This window comes from Rattus norvegicus, chromosome 9 (genome assembly GCF_036323735.1).
Source record: "Rattus norvegicus strain BN/NHsdMcwi chromosome 9, GRCr8, whole genome shotgun sequence".
Lineage (NCBI taxonomy): Eukaryota > Metazoa > Chordata > Mammalia > Rodentia > Muridae > Rattus > Rattus norvegicus.
Window position 1 is genome coordinate 98,965,337 of NC_086027.1, and position 19,156 is coordinate 98,984,492.

The 19,156-nt window shown below is 50.0% G+C and overlaps 1 protein-coding gene across 4 annotated transcripts in view; it reads left to right on the forward strand.

Moving 5' to 3' along the window:
* Mlph (melanophilin) overlaps positions 1-19,156 on the forward strand; it is a 35,531-nt gene that overhangs the window by 10,301 nt on the left and 6,074 nt on the right. Inside the window, exons 3-14 of one of the 4 annotated variants that reach the window (XM_006245404.5) lie at positions 1,760-1,981; positions 2,104-2,216; positions 4,663-4,766; positions 6,133-6,255; positions 7,463-7,667; positions 9,297-9,436; positions 11,728-11,811; positions 13,441-13,593; positions 13,822-13,977; positions 15,627-15,719; positions 17,186-17,272; positions 18,803-18,854. In XM_006245404.5, coding sequence (XP_006245466.1) covers positions 1,760-1,981; positions 2,104-2,216; positions 4,663-4,766; positions 6,133-6,255; positions 7,463-7,667; positions 9,297-9,436; positions 11,728-11,811; positions 13,441-13,593; positions 13,822-13,977; positions 15,627-15,719; positions 17,186-17,272; positions 18,803-18,854 — 1,532 coding nt within the window. The remainder of the gene's footprint in view (positions 1-1,759; positions 1,982-2,103; positions 2,217-4,662; positions 4,767-6,132; positions 6,256-7,462; positions 7,668-9,296; positions 9,437-11,727; positions 11,812-13,440; positions 13,594-13,821; positions 13,978-15,626; positions 15,720-17,185; positions 17,273-18,802; positions 18,855-19,156) is intronic. The other 3 variants (NM_001012135.1, XM_063267315.1, XM_063267316.1) reach the window with 3 other exon arrangements.

The following is a 19,156-nucleotide window of genomic DNA, read 5'->3' on the forward strand; positions in this document are numbered from 1 at the left end:
GTGCCAAGCCTGGACACACATCCAAAGGATTCTGAGTCAGCACACCACAGAAGGTCCTGTACATCCCTGATTACTGCTGCAGTGTTAGAAATCCCCAGAAAATGGAACCAGTTTAGATGGCCGTCAACAGATGAAGCAACAAAGATTATGTGGTGTGTGTACACAGTAGAATTTTAGGCAGCCATGAAGAACACGGCAAGCATGTTGTTTGCAGAAAAATGGATGCAACCATAAATCTTTATGTTAAGTGAAACCAGTCACACTCAGAAAGACAAGGGCTTACATTTTTATGCAACTATTTGCGTTTACATTTGGGTGTTTATAGGTCACAAAACTAGAAAAGGGATCCTGAGAGGGGAGAAAGAGAGAGAACTCTTTTGTTGTTTATTTGTTTGGGGTCTGGGAGAGGGGTTTGGTTTCTTGGTTTTGTTGTTTTGTTTTGTTTTGTGGTTTTGTTTGGTTGGTTGGTTTATTTTTGTTTTTGTTTTGTTTTGTTTTGTTTTGTTTCAAGAAAGAGTTTCTCTGTGTAGCTCTGACTGTCCTGGATCTTGCTCTGTAGACCAGGCTGACCTTGAACTCAGAGCTCTGCCTGCCTCTGCCTCCCAAGTGCTGGAATTAAAGATGTGTGCACCACTTTGCCTGCCTGGCTGGAGGAAGTGATCTTGAGGGAGGTGGGAAATAGAAAGGGTGTTGGAGTCCATTAAAGAAAAGTGTACATAGGGATTAACTAAGAAAGGGAAAGGAAGCAGATTCCAGGGAGGAGGGGAAGACACAGCAGAGAACAGAGTATCATGGCAGGAGTGAAGAAACCATGATGACACCCAATACATTGTATTCTAATTCAAAACTGTATAAAAACAATGTAACAGTTAAAATTATGGCTATTCTGTGTCTGTGTCTCTGTCCCTCTGTCCTTCTGTGTGTGTGTGTGTGTGTGTGTGTGTGTCTGTCTGTCTGTCTGTCTCTCTCTGTCTTTCTGTCTCTCCTATGCATACCCTTCTTTTTCTTGTTGGCCCATTGAAGTGGGCCATTGCCACTTCAAACCCCATAGAAATTAAAAGCTTGAATGTCCTCAGGAGACAGTGGACCCAGTGTCTTGCTAATTTTTCTCACTAAGGACAGATTACCATTATCCCATTTAAAACTAAAAATATTATGTTTGGCAAATATTGGGTGAAGCTTGGAACAAAAGGGGTACATTCATTGGGATCTGGGGGACATTTTTCCATCTTCAGTGGTGGCAGCTGGTCCCACCTGGACGGCTCACCAGGAAGTTGTGTTACTTCAAACCAGATAGTCTCGAAGAACAGGTTTCTCCTGGAACTTCTGGCTACAGGGTGATTCCTGTCTGGAGCCTCTCCAAGCCAAGCACCTCAATCAGGCTCTGCAAGGAGAGTCCTGGGCCTCAGTTTGGTCCTTGCTGGAGACACCCTAAACCACTTGCTGGGGAAATGTCACCTGACTTTTCCTCAGGATTCTGTTATCCACAAGAGAGGGCACAGGGTTCAATCGTAAATGCCACAGAAATGTTTTAAAGGCAATGCCTTTTCTGTGAAAATCATAGGTTTCGTCTCTAGCCTATCAAAATTGTGTATGATTTAAGTCCGACCTATTTGTCCCTTCCATGAGCCCGTGGGTGCTTTCTCTCAGCTTCAGCCACTGTCCTCTGCATGCGAAGTGCCCATTCACACTGCGTGCATTCACACAGCGGTTGTAGAAACAAGCCGTCTGATGTATCTCTTATGTCATTTTTTCCAAGGGGGCTGAAGGGCAAGATCCAAAAGGAGAGCTCCAAGAGGGAGTTGCTGTCGGACACAGCCCATTTGAATGAGACCCACTGTGCCCGCTGCCTGCAGCCTTACCGGCTACTCGTGAACAGCAGACGGCAGTGTCTAGAATGTGGTCTCTTCGTCTGCAAAAGCTGCAGCCACGTCCACCCAGAAGAGCAGGGCTGGCTCTGCGACCCCTGCCACTTGGCCAGGTGAGGAGAGGGAGATAGAGCGCCCCTAATGGTGTCTGAGCCCGGTGTGTCCCTTTGGCGGGTGTGGCTGGGGACTGGGGGAGGGAAGACACTGCCTCAGGCTGCACCCATCTCCCCCGCAGAGTCTTGAAGATTGGCTCCCTGGAATGGTACTACCAGCACGTGAGAGCTCGCTTCAAGCGTTTTGGGAGTGCCAAAGTGATCCGGTCTCTCTGCGGGCGGCTGCAGGGTGGAGGTAAGGGGGGAACTGGCCTGGGGAAGTTCCAGGCACGCTTTAATGTTGAAGAACCCTTAGAACGGTGTTGGTTGGCGCCTGTGGGGGGCGCAGTTCTCTGGTGCCCTTGTGCTGTTCCAGCTCCCTGGGGTTTCCAGCTTGCTGTAAACATCTCCAATATGTGAAGTCATTAGGTGTGTGTGTGTGTGTGTGTGTGTGTGTGTGTGTGTGTGTGTGTGTGTGTGTGTGTGTGCTTCTAAAATTTTACTCCATTTTGAAGACCAAGGAGCTATCACTTAGAAGTTTACTGAGTTTCAGAAGTTTGGCTATCTTGAAAACTGTGGGAATTAAAGCTTCCTGACTGCGTTAACCTGCCAATTTCAAAAAATTACTGCCCTTAAGACCAGCAGGTGGCGCTGTGGGACAACAGAAAACAACTTAGCAGCACTTCCTTGCAGGGATTCTCAGCACAAAGGCTTCAGTCTCCCTAGCTGGCTCCCGTACAAGGAAGGAGAAGGCACGTTCTTCTTTCTTGTTCTTTTTAAGATTTTTAAAAATTAACCATTGGGGTGGGGTGGGGACTGTACATACGAGTGCAGGTTTGTGGAGGTTAAAGAAGACCATTAGGCAGCCTGGAGCTAGAGTTATGGGTACTCGGGAAACACACCACGACCCAGTGTGGGTGTTGGGAACTCTCAGACCCTATGCAAGCAGTTGAGCCATTTTCTTGTCCTCCTAGAGGGGACTTTCTTAAAGACAAAGGGAAAACCAACTTAAATAGCAAAGTACTGTTCTGAGAACTGACCCAGCCTGGGCACAGTGTCACTGCAGACCTTAAGAATGAGGCTTGTCTCTGGGGCCTTCCACCCATGGGTTCTTTGTGGGGAGCAGCCTTGGTGTGAAAATGATTCTCACCTGTTGCTAGGTACCCAGCCGCCCCCCTCCTTACCGAGGCCCTATATTTGCATGCAGGTTTTCCTGGCCGATTGGCAGTATTTACTGCCTTCCATTTTTGTTGTCTGTTTGTTGTTTGTTTGCTTTCTTTTCTCCCAATCAAGTGAAATGAAAACATTTCTGTTTTGAGGCAGGAACGTGGAAAACCACATAACATGACTGCCAGAGGAGACAGGTGACTAGGGAGGCTGGGACCAATATCCTCAGTGTAGAGAGAGGTCAAATGCCATATCTGAAAGGATCTTGAAGGCTGAGCAGGGAGGGGGGATGGCTTAGCTTTTGATGTCACCCCAGGAAGTCAGCTGATGCCTCCAAAACCTGAATGCTTACTTCTGCTGACACAGACCCCTCCCACTCCGCCACCCTGCAATACACCTCTGCCCCATGCTCTCTGAAGGCTCAGGGTGGCCATGGGATGGAGAAAGTCCATCTGAGGGCCTCCCAGGTCCGTGCCCCAGCAGCCCAGCTATACAAGACCAGGAATCTGGTCCCTCTGTCCCTCGAGCAGGTGATTGTTCATAGGCAGCAGAGCATCAGGCAGGAAGATGGATGAAAATGTCTGTCAAGTGACCAAGGCCACTGTAGTGACAAAACCTGAGACACCATAGCCATTCAAGCCCTGGTTCACCTTAGGACAGTAGTGCACTGTTGTGAAAGTGACAAAGAGGGCTGGAGAGATGGTTCAGCGGTTAAAAGCACTGACTGCTCTTCCAGAGGTCCTGAGTTCAATTCCCAGCAACCACATGGTGGCTCACAACCATCTGTAATGGGATCCGATGCCCTCTTCTGGTGTCTTCTGAAGACAGCTGCAGTGTACTCATAAATAAAAGTAAATAAATCTTAAAAAAAAAAAAGAATAGAGCTGTAAGTGTTATTCCAATGCTATATGGAAGCTACCAAAATGACCTTTAAAAAAAAAAGAAAGTGACAAAGATGCTAGGCAGGGTTTCTGGATGGCTCAATGGGTCAGTGGTAGACGGAAGGATTGGAAAAAAAGATGAGCAGGTATACAGTGGTTAACAGGCTAGCTAGGTAGAAGCATATATAAATAGAAGAAAGGAGAAAGGGAAGGAGAGAGGATATCTTGGCTGTGAGGAGACACCATCTTATAGAAGACTTTATCTGGGGCTTATGGTTTCAGAGGGTTGGAGTCCATGACCATCATGGCAGGAGATTATGAGAGCAGGAAGGCAGGCAGGCTTGATACTAGGACAGGAGCTAAGAACTCACATCTTGAGACACAAGCAAGGAGGCGGCTGGGAATGGCAGGAGTCATTTGAAACCTCAAAGTCCTTGACACACCTCCTCCTTCAAGGCCACACCTCCTAATCCTTCCCAAACAGTTCCACCAACTGGCAACTAGGTATTCAAACACATGAGGTTATGGGAGCCACTCTCATTCAAACCTCCACAGATGGTGGTTGGCAGGCGCGTGGAAAAATGAGTTCAGAGACAGTTAAGTTGTCCCCATTTTGGCCTTCTGTGGGCGGAGCCAAACACCTGTAAATTGCAGGTGGATCTGAGCCAAGCTTGGAAGAAGGAAATGGAGACAGTGAGCAGACAGATGAGGATGGAGAGCTGGACACAAAGGCCAAAGACCAGTCCCTCAACAGCAAAGTAAGTCCTGCCCAGGCACTGTCTGTCTCCATAAATTCCATAGGTCTCCTGCCCATCCTCATGCCTCTCCCAGACATGCCATACCTCAGGCATCTGCATTTCTCCCTTGCTCCCACCCCATACCCACCTGAAAACTTCTGTGTCCTCAGTGGCTCCTCATCCCTGACCATGGGGTTCCCTCCTCCCTAAGCCCCTCCCTCTTGAGCTCTTTCCTCCTCCCTAAGCCCCTCCCTCCTGAGCTCCTCTCTCCTCCATAAGACCCTCCCTCCTGAACTCCTCTCTCCTCCATAAGCCCCTCCCTCTTGAGCTCTTTCCTCCTCCCTAAGCCCCTCCCTCCTGAGCTCCTTGCTCCTCCATAAGCCCCTCCCTCCTGGTATCCTCCTTCCTCCCCAAGCCCTACCCTCCTGAGCTCCTCTCTCCTCCATAAGCTCCTCCCTCCTGAACTCTTCCCTCCCGAGCCCCTGGCTCCTAAGCATGGGAGCCCAGTGTTCACTTCCGAACTATAAAAAAAAAAAAAAAGGTACAGATGGACAAAACCCACTGCAAGGCCAATCGTGACTGACCGGCATTCTGGGACACCCAGGTGCTCTGACAGAGTGTACAGGAGGGCAGACCTGTGCCCAGATGGCTCAAGGGATATGCATGGAAGCCGCCCTTGCACCTTTCAGATTATAAGCCTTGTCTTTATAAGTGGTTGTTTCTCTTCTCATTCAATTATTTTGGGTGGTGGAGACAAGCCAGGCAGGGCCTTGGTTTGGGGACAGGATGACAATAAGAGTCAGAGAGAGGGAAGTAAGCTGGAGAATGGGAGCTGGGCCTTGAACCCTTTGAAGGTGACAGGGCTGTGGAATCAGATCTGAGAAAGGCCCCAGGCACACAGCCATCTTCTGCACAGGATCCAACTCACACCATTTGCTGAGCCCACAGCATGCAACCCAGCCAATGTCTAGACCATTCTACAATAAAACACGCATTTAAAGGATCAGAGTAATTGTACTGAGGGGTGGGGTTTATAAAGTAATAATCATACATCTAAAGAAAATGGAGTGGTGACCTACCTCCACCCCTCAGTCAGTGAGTACAGATACCTAAAGTCCCAGGATGCCTTCTGTCTGGGGTACCTTTAGCCCTGCAGCAGCTCCCACCCTAGACAGACTTAGCAGGCCAAGAACTCATTTTCCTTAGAGCACAGCTAGGTCCCTGGGTACAACATTACTTCTGATGAGGTAGAGACCACACAGCCACCTCAGAGCTCCTTTAGGTCAGTTTCTAGCTAGAGGTGAGTGTCCCCAGGGATGGCTGCCTACTGTCTGGAGGCTGAGTGTGGGGCTGGGGTCTGATCAGTCTTGTTTACCTTATACCCAAGAAGAAAAAACGCCTGCTCTCCTTCCGGGACGTGGACTTTGAAGAAGACTCAGACCACTCGATACAGCCTTGCAGCCACACCCTGGGCCTGTCCTCAGTCCCTGAGTCTGCCCAGAGCCTGCAGGTCAGTGCACTCTGGTGTCTGCCCATCCCCCTCACCCCTCTTAGGAACCTGAGTTGAGAGGGAAGTGCTTGGGCCCTAGTTGGAGTTGCACTTGGGGCCGGCCGCAGTGTCATATAGACAGGTGGTCACATCAGACTCTCAAGGTGAGGGGACTATTGGGGACAGGCCGTGGGATCATAGGGTTCAAAAGCTTCACATCTTCCCAGGAACAGCTTCTCAGGTTACTGAGCAGAACACTTGGAAAGATTGGGGCAGACAGGAATGTAAGGCGGGGCAGGTGAGTCTGGAACCTGGAAAGTGGTCGGTCAATGCTCAGCCTAGAAATAAGGACTCGGGAGGGCAGAATGGACAGTGGCATCCACCAAGGAGTCAGTCGGGACCCAGCACTGAGCTATGCCTGGACCTTACCTGGGCCTCATGCACTTCATAGGCTAGTCTCATACATGAACACGCCCCTTTTACTGCACACTACTTGCTAACCACGTGACCTTGGTCCTTAGAATTCTTTGAAACCTTATCCCCTCATTTCTGCCCTTCGGGGTTGATTTTAAGAGGAGAGTCCATGCCCAGCACGCGGAGGCACTCTGATAGGCCATGGCACGTTGTTTTGTTGTGAACCCTCCAGTAGCTCTTGGGCTCAAACATTACTGGATTCAGCTGGGCCAGAGAAGTCAGCCCCTAAGGAGCCTTGGACCATAGGCCCTGTCCCTACAACTCTCCCCCTCCCCTAGAAACAATGCCACTCCACCAGCCAAGACCAGACTGTGGAGATGCTGGGATAGTAGCCTCTGGGAACCCTGAACATCAAGATCCCTTGGGGATGACAGCACCACGCAGACCCCCTCAGCCCAAGGGCAGGCTGCTCAGAAAACCTCACCTCCACCCTTTGACCTCTGACCGTCAAGGATTGCTAAAGTAGACACAGTTACCATGTCCTCTCTCCCAAGAAGTAAAAATCTTCATGGGAGTGTTTTTGAGGCTTTAGCCTGAGTAAACCTGGGTCCCTAGCTGTTCAGAAATATTTCTGTCTCCTGTATCATGCCTGGGCACAGTGTCCCAGGGAACCCCAGTGTCCCAGACATGAAGCAGAAGGGTGTTAAGCGTTCTTGGCAGTGTTTGAAAACAGATGACTAGCACAGTACCAGACCACACGGCCATCTAGTGTTCAGCTAGTGGAGCAGCCAAAAATGACAGCCTATGTCCTCAGTCCCTCTCAGGTGAGCCCTACTCTGAGGACACCACCTCTCTGGAGCCCGAGGGCATGGAGGAGACTGGTGCAGGGGCTTCAGGGTGTTACCCCAGTCCTGAGGAGCAGCCATACAGCCCTTTACCCTCTGGAGAGGATGCTCACACTGAACTGCACTCGCCTGCAACATCCTGCAAGAGTACCTTTGGGACCACAGCTATGCCTGGTAGGTACTCCAGCCTGCCTCTTTCAGAGATATGGGGAGGAGCATTGATGGGGGGAGGCGTGCCTAAGAAGCAAGCCTTTCCCCCAGTTTACATAGACTGATTAATTCTTTTAATGTAATTGTCCTTCAGGAAACCCCATAGACCCTTTCCTCCCTGGGATCAGTGCTTCTCTCCGATACCTAGAACTATCAGGAAAGGGGTTAAGCTATCCCTAGCCCACTGCTGCTGGTATAGGGTAGAGAACTGTCAATTTCCCTCAGAACGTCTACAGTACCACCAAGTCCAAAAAGCTCCACTGGAAGATCAGTAGAGCCGGTCCCACCTAGGGGCCTGTAGCTACTCATCAGGAGACAAGGAGGAGCAAGAGAAGGAAACTGGTTCCATTAGATTTTATCAGAAATGTCAGCTTCCAAGCGGAATCCCCAAGCCTATGCCCCAAAGAGCTGAGTCCTGGGTTCAACAGTTAAGTTAGGCACAGATCAGAGTAAATGAGGCCACACATGGGCAGCTGCTTCAGGAAGATCTGACTGCTCCCTGGAGGTCTTTAGAGACTGTAACCTCATGTTCCTTCCAGTGATTAGGGTCTTGGGGACTTTGGATAGAAGTGGGCTTCTGCTTGTTCCCCAAACTATGAGTAAATAAGTTGACCCGGTGATACTACTTTATATTCCCTCCCACGATGCTATGACCCTGGAGCACGTGGAAGAGCCAAGCCAGGAGCTAGAGACCTAGCAATGCCAAGCCAAGGCCCTTACATTTGGGAAGTTTCAAGATTAGAACTTAGGCTTCTGCAGCCAGTGATTCTCACGCACGAGTTTTCACACAACATTTCCTAGATAGGGAGTGGGGGCAAGAGGGTTGTTATGACAGTGACAGTAAAGTAAGGAGTGTCAAGAGTGTGGCCAGGTCTTCTCTTGATGGAGCAGGGATGTGACACTAGGGTGTCACCATGTCATAATGGCTTCTCTGTCTCTCATCATCCTTGTTAGGACAAGCAGCTAACCCCAACCTTGTAGGGACTAAATGAGCTGGTCACATCTGCTGACAAATGTGACCAACTCAACATCTTAAAGCAACATACAGCTCACAGGGAGTCAGAGTATGGGCTGGGTTCGGAGTGTCTTTGGCAGAGGGTCTCCCAGGCTGTGTTGGAAGGGGTGCAATGTTACTCAGGCAGTTTCTGGGCAGGATTCATAATGCAGGATGGGACCTGTTGCGCATCAGACACAGGGCATGGCGTGGGCTCTGAACTTTCTGGAGGGAGAAGGCGTCACTGCATACGTCCTTCCTGGTCTCTCTGTTGTTGCGTGAGGTATCATTTGGGCCAAGCAAAGGTGGTGGATAATTATTGGTGAGGACACAATATGAGGGGTCACCTGCCCCTAGGACTCAGGATTGTTATTCAAGCCACTCTGCAGGGGACTCTCACCCACAAAACTCTGTGAATGAGAAACAACCCTCAGTGGCCACACAGGTGTGTGTGGAAAGGGTTTGAAAAGCTTCTTCCTCCGTTGGTGGAAATGCCATTCCAGGGCCCCATGGCTATGGCTAACTTTGCTTCCCCGGGGCAAACATGTTCCTGGGCTCTTGACTCTTGACTCCAATTCAAACCCTATCTTTCTCCAAAGGGATAGATGATAACAAGGGCAAACAGCTGCCCTCACAGTACCTGGCTGATGTGGACACCTCTGATGAAGACAGCATCCCGGGCCCCAGGGCAGCCTCCCAGCACACCAAGCGGAGGGCACGGACTGTGCCTGAGACTCAGGTAACGAGGCTTGGGAGAATTCTATCTTTGTGCTTCTCTGGATCTCTCTCTCTCTCTCTCTCTCTCTCTCTCTCTCTCTCTCTCTTTCAGTTTAGAAACATTAAAACTTTTAGCACTTTTAGACATAAAATTGCCTATAGCATAGGCATATGTCAATATATATATACATACATATGTATATATATGTATATGCTTTATTGGAGTGAATCTGTATAACATAAAGTTAACTACTTAAGCATGGCAGTTCCTCAAAATGTTAATGGGGAGAATAAAGGAAAGAACTGTGGTTGTGGCTAATCAGATGGCTTGAGAGACGACTGTCGAAGGAACTCAGGCTCAAAGCTGGCTAAGACTCCATATCCAGAATCTGTCTCTAAGACTAAAGTTAAAATATAGTAACCACCTGGTTCTTCTGTGACAATACACAGAATTATAATTAACTTTGATTGAAGGCAGAGCTTCCCAAGAGACAAACTTACGAACTGTATAGTCAGAGATGAACCGCGTGTGCTCTGTCTTTAAAACAAGAGATAGATTTCCAAAATTTTTAATTAGTTAACTAATAAAGCAATTAAAAGACAGACAGAGGAGAGAGAGAGAGAGACAGAGACAGAGACAGAGAGACAGAGAGACAGAGAGACAGAGAGACAGAGAGAGAGAAGAGAGAGAGATTTCCATGTTCAAACAAGGTTTGGGCCACACTCAGCTGGCTCCTGCCTGCAGAGGATGGTGACATTTGTATTGGAAAGGGATTGATGCAGAGTTCGGAGCCTGGACTTAATTAACCTTCTATGATGGTTTACACACATATGAAATGGATAGAGAAGTTCTGAAGTGAGAGGGTGGGAAAAATCCCACACTAGGCCTCAAGCATGCTGGGTGAGCTCTTGAAAACTGAGCCATACATAGCCCCAGCCAGACAGGCTCTCCCTGTGTATGTCAGTCTGGTCTGAAGCTTGCCATCCTCCCACCTCAGCCTCCCAAGTGTGTGTGGCAGGGGACACAATGTCCCTTCAGTACCCGGGTCTTTTATTTTGCACAGGGAAAATGAGGTTACTTATCTTCCTCTTGTGTTTGCCTCCATTTTGGCAAGCATGGGGGACTCCAGCCTTCCTTGAAACTGTGGTCCCTCAGGAGACCCTTTGTGCTATGAGTTTGTCTGCAAAGGACCAGAGGCTCCAGGTTCCAGGCGACACCAGACAGAAGCTGGAGTTGACTGTGTTCCTTGTGCGTCTCACTGGCCTGGTGGTCCTCACTTCTCCACGGGACCTAGCTGTAGCCAGGGCCTCATCAGAAAGCCACACCGAACCCTAAGCCAACAGCCCAGTCTATTATTTTGATGGTCCCTCCCAGCCTCTGCCTTCCTCTTTGGCCCCACTTTCCCAGGCTCCTTAGCGGCTTCCCTTCTTGTTCCCTCCATGTGGGGCTCACAATGACAGTAATGTCACTGGGTAGGCAATGGCTTTTCCTCTCTCTGAGCCCCCACCTGTACCTCATGGGCGAGTAGACAAAGCGACGTGCTGAGCAACCTACTAAGAATATTGATCAGTGCCGCCACAACCAACAGCAAGTGGGCCAGGCCGTATGAACCCCGAGTCACGGCTGTCCATAGAGGGCAAGCATGGGCAGAGGGCTCAGAGACACCCGTGTTGACATTTCCAGTGCGCCCGCCCGTCTTCCTTCACTCTAAGTTCTCAGTGCTGTGGTAATTACCCACCAACAATGGCAGCTTCCCGCCCCTGTGAGTGTCATTTCCCTCTCATGAGGCCAGGCGAGCGGTAAATGAGATAATGTAATACAGAGAGGCCACCTGCAAGGAGGCTGAGCAAAGAGGAATTGATTTTCCTGGCTCCGTCTGGGAGCTAATAGACTGGCTGACTCAAGAGTCTGGTGACTCAAAGAATCGGAAAGTTGCGCTTTGGGTCACAAGTGACCCAGGGCTCTTGCTACCTAATGACTTTGGTCACTGTGTCCTGCTTAATGCACATCTTCCTGTGCATTAAGTGACCAGGAGGCGCCTGGTGACAGGCACGGCCAGTGCTTTCTGTCACCTCATCTGGCCCGGTTTCTCACCTCTCCTACGCAGTCCTCTCACCCCCACTGACCTCCTCTCTTGATTCCAGTATCCTTGGTGTCAGAAAGAGGTTGTTTCACAGGTAACTTCCGGGGTCGTGTCATAGGTAATGGCCTTAGCTGGACTTGGGGTTTCAGAGGAGGAAGACACTTGTGGTAGGGGTTGTGGTGAGGCCGTCCACTATAACCCAAAGACCACTCCTCTCCCTCTGCCACAGATCTCGGAGTTGAACAAGCGAATGTCAGCTGTGGAGCATCTGCTGGTCCACCTGGAAAATGTGGTTCTGCCTCCCTCAGACCAGGTAATCCCCCGGGCTAAGCAAGATCAGCCCCACAGCCTTCCATTTAGGGAGGCTGAAGTCCTAAGTATAGCTTCAAGGGAAGAGTCTCAGAGATCTTGCAGCTGGTTCATGCACAGTGCTCCATGGATGGGTGGATGAGGTCTCCTGCATAGCCCATCCACATAAAGCCCTCCGTGGCCAATAACAAGGTGATACAGTATGGTCGATTATGGGCAGATGTCACATAAACTGCTGTGAGATGATACTCAGACACATGTAGACATCATGGGTGCTGAAACTGGACCAGCGTCCCCAGCCTGCACTGCCTCACTGAAGAAATTCCTGATTCTCGAACCTCTTCCTCATCCCTAAGTCAAGCGCAGCCCAGGACAAATGACAGCAGCTAGCCGCTAGTTGTCACATCGTTCTTGATAGTTCCTTTCCAGCCCTTTATGATCCAACTTCATTCCAAGTCATAACACCACTTACAGGTTCTGTGGCCCAAGTACATCATGTTAGAGAATGGCTTCAGGCATCCAAGAAATGGCGACTGTCTGGTGTCCAAAGCCCACCTAAGAAATGTATGCGTACTACAGGCCAAAGCAAATAGCTATTCTGTGTCCTTCAAAAATCTCATCTAAGGCAGAGAGATGGGCTTCCATGTAGCCTGCCTCCCTTGATTGGAACTCAAGAAGACTGGTCATGAATCATGGTACCACTGAGTCATCACACGCTGCTGTCTTCTTTCCTACAGCAGCAACATTCTGCCACTTGCTGCTGGCCTGCAAGGGATTAGTCCCTGTTGCAAAAGTGTCATGAGTATATGATATGACACCTCAACCTTGTCCCTGGACTCATAATAACTGGAAAATGGGAGGGTCCTTGTTGCTAGGCGAGTCCAGGACAGACACTGAAGCCCCACAGGAACATAGTTTCTAGGTAGAGCTGAAATAACACTGCTGCGTCTCACCTCAGTCTCACAAAGGGAGAATTCAGAGAAACAGAGACCCTTGTCCTCAGACCCCTGAGCCCAGCCAAACACCCAGTGACACAAACATAGGACTGGAGCTTGGACACAAATGGAAGGGGTTGTGGGCTCAGGGGAGTAGGGGTGGTGGAGGAGGATAGGCCCTCTGCTTCTGAACACTTTTCCCAGAGAAAGCTCAATGTCTTGTTCAAAGCCTGTGGTCTGATGGGCCACCCATAACAAGAAAGATGTTCTGTCCAATGCTACAAGCTGGGTCAACTTGGAGGAATTAGACTGAGTGAAAGCAGTTGCCCACAGAGAGCACAGACCATCTGATGCTACTCATATAAGGAGCCCAGGAAGGGCAGATTCACTGAGACAGAAAGGGGAGGGATAGATAGATGTGGAGGACTAGAGGGAAGATAGGGAGTGAGTGTTCAATGGGGATGGAGTCTCGGTATAGCGAGAAGGAAGGTTCCATGGGAGAGGGTAGTGCTACATACATAAGAAACTGAGCTGCACGTCTTAAAACGGTGAAGATGATAAATCTTACATCCACGTGAACATTTTTGAGAATGGGGAAGCAGGACAAAGGGTGGGTCTTAAATGGGCACCAGAGCTGGAGTCCTCTCAGGCTGGCTCACCTCCCAAGGCTGCCTCTAAGCCCTACCTGGCCCTGTCAGGAACCAGCTGTGGAGACACACCCCAGTGCTGACACAGAGGAGGAGACACTCAGGAGGAGGCTGGAGGAGCTGACCAGTAACGTCAGTGGTTCTGAAATCTCATCAGAAGATGAGACCAAGCCAGATGCCCCCTTCCGTGGAGTGTCCCCAAAGGTGAGACCTCCCTTACGGTCCCACACAAAGCATGGGGCAAGAGGGACAATCCAAAGGAAGCCATCTGCCCTTGCAGTGAGAGCAGCTAATTAGCTGCAGGCTTTGGGGATGGGGCTTGGGAAGACCACACAGGTAAAGAGGTTGGAGACCAGTCACAGGAACTCAGCAGTGCAGCAGCAGCCTGTGCTCTCCTTCATTGATGACCGGTGGCACCCTTCTTGTCCCTAGGTGTGCACAGACACAGGGCACATGGAGGCACAGGAAAGGAGCCCTCGGAGCCCCGGGAACCCTGCTCAACCTACAAAAAGCACGGATGAGGAGCTCTCTGAGATGGAGGATAGAGTGGCCATGACAGCCTCGGAAGTTCAGCAAGCTGAAAGTGAGGTAGCTCACCCCACCCCTGTGGAGTTTCCCCCATGTTCTGACAATGGGACCCAGTCAGCAGCCTGACAACCCTTCAGCCCACCTTCAGGCTCACTGGCCTCCCTGGTAGCGAGGAGAGGAGCAGAGTGCAAGTTTGGGGGTTCTTCCCACCTCTCCACTCCCCTGCTCAACCTGGGGAGAGCCGGCAAGCTTCTCAGCCATGAGAAAGGCATGCATTGTCATCATTCCCATCCCATGAGTGGAGCCTAGACACCAGCTGAGAGGTTAGGATAGCAGGGTCCATGACTGGACTCGGCAGAGGGTCCTCAGGAGCCTGAGCAATGACTGCAGGGTTTGGGGAAGAGATAAATCAACAGTGTGCAGGCCCCGGGCAAGCCGGCATGTTCAGGCCCTCCAGGGACAGATGGAGTGTCTTCTCCAGAGACAACTGCAGTATCTTCTCCCTGGAGTCCTGGAAAGAGAAGAGGTCTGAACCTAGGCTATGGCCTTTTCTTCAAGAGTTCCCTTCTGACATGTGGCTGACATGTGTAGTCACACGGGCAACAGCTGTGAAGACCTCAGCACAAGAGCTTGACTCTGGAGCTTAGATCCTTTGTGGGAGGAAATATACCACCACCACAACAACAAAATGAGTCTCTTCCCACAACGAAACATGAAAAGAAACAAAGTTTCTTGATCCAGTGAGGAGGACAATATGGCGGTTTATCCCACAGAGCGCCCAGGGAGGGCTACTTAGAGACGGTGGTGGGAGGGACACTGTTAAGAGAAACTGACACTGAAGCTCTATGGCAGTGTTTGTCACCTTCCTAATGCTGTGACCCTTTAACACAGTTCCTGATGTTGTGGTGACCCCCCCAGCCACAAAATGTTCTCATTGCTACTTCATAGCTGTAATGTTGCTACTGTTATGAACTGTAATGTAAATATCAATGTTTTCCCATGATCTTAGATCCTCAACCTGTGAGTCCTGACCTCAAAGGGTTGCCTTAGGGGATGGAAGTCCAGGCAGAGAGAACAGACCATAGAAAGGCACTGGGGTAGTATCATGCTTAGTAAGTTCATGGATTGGCCGTGAGACCCCAAAATGCAAACAGAGTGATGGGAAAGTGAAGAAGAGGAAGGAGGTGGATGGAGAGCCCTAAGGAGCACAGAAAAGAAATGAGGGGAGTGACAGGTGATGTCATTCAGTGGTGCAGCATGTGCTTAGCGTGTACAAGGCTCCCGTTCAGCCCTAGTTCCATGATAAAATGAAACGGAGGAGGAAGCAGTTAACTTGGTTTCCGCATCTAGATGCTTCCTCTGGCTTCGGTGGGAAGAGTGGCCAAGGAGGTGAGGACAGGCCAAGGAAGGCTCTGGTAGTGGTAGGAGGAAGTGACCAGGTCAGGATCAATCTGAGCTGACCCCCACATACACATCGTCCTACATGTGGGAGTCAGCCTTTCAGCTGTGCCTCCAGAAAGTGCCCAGCACCCTGAGACATCCAGGGAGTCTCTGACAACCAGGGAGGAAGGCAGAGGGAACCCCAGGGCCAGGCTGTGGTTAGGATTCTGAGCTGGGGATCTTTATGATCTGAGATGGGACACTGGATGATGGCATCTGTCTGTCTACCTGTCTTCTGTCATCTTTCATCTGTCATCTCTCTTTCCTAGGTCTCAGACATTGAGTCCAGAATTGCAGCTCTGAGGGCAGCAGGACTCACAGTGAAGCCCTCGGGAAAGCCTCGGAGAAGGTCAGGCATCCCGGTGAGTTGGGTGGAGGAATGGAGCACCACATTTGTGAGCCCCAAGGACCTCCTTGGTAGCCTACAGTGGCCCCCTCAAGAGCTCCCAGGAACACAGAAAGGGAAAGTCCTGATTTTCTTGATACCGCTAATCATGTTTGCCACAGCCAGTTGGTGAGCTGGACTCCTGTGGGAGCTTTTAAATCATCTGTTACTTATTCATTAATAATATTATGACTATTAATAATTAATAATAAGGGGTTGGGGATTTAGCTCAGTGGTAGAGCACTTACCTAGCAAGCGCAAGGCCCTGGGTTTGGTCCCCAGCTCCGAAAAAAAAGAGAAAAAAAAAAAGAAAAAAAAATTAATAATAAACTCCTTATAGGCTGAGAAGATAGGAAATCTATAAAGTGCCTGACACACAGGTATAATGGCATGCGTTCAATCCCCAGAATTTGCAAGAACAAGAAGAAAATAAAAGCCAGGGACAGTAGTACTGGTGCACACTATAATCCCAACACTGAGGAAACAGAGACAGGAAGAACTCTGGGGCTCCTTGGCCAGCCCCCCTCATCAACATGGAGAGTTACAGCACAGTAAGAGACCCTACGTCTGTCAATAAGTTAGTTAGTGTTAGTTAATTAGTTAGTTAGTTAGTTATAGTTAGTTGGTTATAGTTAGTTAGTTATAGTTAGTTAGTTAGTTATAGTTAGTTAGTTATACTTATAGTTAGTTAGTTAGTTAGTTAGTTAGTTAGTTAGTTAGTTAGTTAGCTAGTTAGTTAGCTAGCTAGTTAAATGTTAGGTCGCATCTGAGACGTGACACCCAAGGTTGCTCTCTGTCCTATACACATAGTGCACGCGTGCCCATCATAAATAAAGCTCCGTATGTGGAACCGCAGGCCTGGTAGGCAAACCTCGCCTGGTGACTGAGGACTTGACACATTGGCATTTTGAAATGGGCGTGGCTAGAATAAACTGAAGGACAGGCTTGTGCCACTGGACCTGTCCTTACAGTGGTGACCAGAACCCAGCATCCATCCCCAAGGCCAGTCAGAGGTTTCTGAAAGTGATGCTGAGGGTATCGGGGTAGAAGAGTGAAGAATGATTTGTGAGGTCCCTAGGTAGGACCTATCTAGGTAGGTAGGATTAGTGGTTAACTCCTTACTGTCTGGTCAATGTGGTGTTTCAGATTAAAAATATAAAACTGACTTACGCATGTAAGTATACCCTGTGTGACCTCAAGTCCATACTATGGCAGAAACTGCTTGTTGGTACCTGAAGTGGAAAGTCTGTTTTAATTTGCTGAGTCCATAGCCTTGCCTAGAACCACAGGTTGCAGTTTGAGAGGTGGGGGACATGCTCTGTCCCAACTTGACCAGTATCTACAGAGATCACTGTCCTGGATCCTCCCAGCCCTGCTTGACTCCCACTCTGGGTGTCATGGTTCATTCAACAAGGTGGTGATAATTTCTTCCTTGGTCTCCAGATCTTTCTTCCCCGGATTACTGAGAAACTTGACAGGATCCCAAAGACTCCACCTGCAGACCCTGAGAACCAAGCCAAGGTGCCCAAGGTATGTTCCACCACCACCTTCAAGGCAACTCTCATAGAACAGCGGGTGCTGAGAGATGGTGGGGAGAGTGACCGGACAGCCACAGAGGTGGGGCAGGGCAGCTCCTAATGGGGAAACCCCAGAGATCCCAGCAAGGTGCAGACACAGGGACAGGTGGAAGGAACTTCTGTCAAGCACACTCAGGCTCCTTGGCTCAGTTCTTAAACCAGCTCTGGGGGCTGGAGAGACAGCTCAGAAGTTAAGAGCACTGTTTGCTCTTCCAGAGGTCCTGAGTTCAATTCCCAGTAACCACATGGTGGCTCACGACCATCTGTAATGGGATCTGATTCCCTCTTCTGGGCTGCAGGCATACATGCAGGGAGAAAGCTGTATGATGTATTATACATACAACATACATACATACATACATACGGAAAAAATAAAGCAGCTCTGAGGACAGGAATGTAACACCCCACTTACTTACTCGGGGATAACATAGGTGGGGCTTTTACTCTTCCATAGGTAAAGGGTCAGTAAGGGTCTTGCTAGAGCCACATGTGTTCCCAGATACTTTCCCACCCGCCTTAGGCATCAGCCTGCCCTCTGACCTGTTGCTGGTTGTTAGGGGTGAAAACACAGAGGAGCCAAGTGGTGTTTGGGAACAGCATTGGGAAAATGGCCAAGGATGAGGTCAGCACACGGAAGACTGGGTGTGAGTGAAGGAGGCCTGGGAGGAAGGTCCACGTGTCTAAGGGGTGTTAGGAACAGGACTGGGGAGCTGTTCCCAGGCCTGCTCCAGGCCCTGCCAACCCTGGCCCAGGTACCCACTAAGCCACAGGGCAAGTCCAGCCATCAGTTTATGGGTCCCAAGTGCTGTTTTCTGTCCACGCTTCACCTGTGTTACAGAACCCAGTTGGGTGGACAGTGACATCTTGTAATAGTGACACAAGAACTGAGGCTCAGAGAGTCAGTGTCTGGCCAAAGTCAAATGTATGAAAATAACGGCAGGGTCCTGACTGGGCCCTGGGTCCTGATATCCGGAGGATCCCCCCAAGTCCTCCAAAGCCCCGCCTCCAAGCTCTACCTGCAGAAACTGCTGCCGGACACACGGAGAATCCCAGACACTGGGAAAGATTTCTGTGGTAATTGGGCCGTTCGGACTCTCCACTCCTGCAAAGGGCAAACAGAGAATGAATTTCTTCCTGTGTTGAAGAGAGGTGTTTGCTCGGAAAGGAGGGAGGAGGTAGTGGCTAACAACAATGGTAGGGAGGAGCTCGATTTACAGCCGCAAGTCGGTGTCACCAAGGGTGAGTTCAGAGCGTGCAGTAGCGATGGGCAGCACTGTAATTTGAACCCACCACTCTTCCCATCCGCTGCTGGAAGCAGCAGTTCCCTGGCGTCTCGTCTTAGTAGGGTCTGGTCATAATTCACAGACAGTGTGCATCCCTGTATCTTAGCAGAGAACAGGAAACGGGTGACCTGGGTAACTAAAGTCCCAGATTAGTTCAAATTACATGGCAGGAATATCCAGAGATGTTCTCTTCCTCCTAGGCGACGGCTGTGCCCTGTCTCATGAGGAGGAAGTATTCTCCCAGCAGCCAAGGTAAGAGCCATTCGCTCCCCCTCCTGCTTCGCTGTAGCTGAGAAATGTGCTCGGGGGAGGAACACAGCCGGCCAGGCCCTGTACACTCCTCCTAAACCGTGGGACCCACCCTAGGCTCTGTCTCTGAAGAGCACCCAGAAGGCCCACGCACGGTGTTCAGGGTGGCTTTGAGCAAGTGCAGGCAGTGCTGGTGGTGCTAATGTCCCCATGGTTCCAGCATAAAGGGTCCCTATAGAAAGCACAGAATATCTGGCCATCAGAAAACCTTGAAGTCGCTCTGGTGACAAGGACGTCAGCTTTGC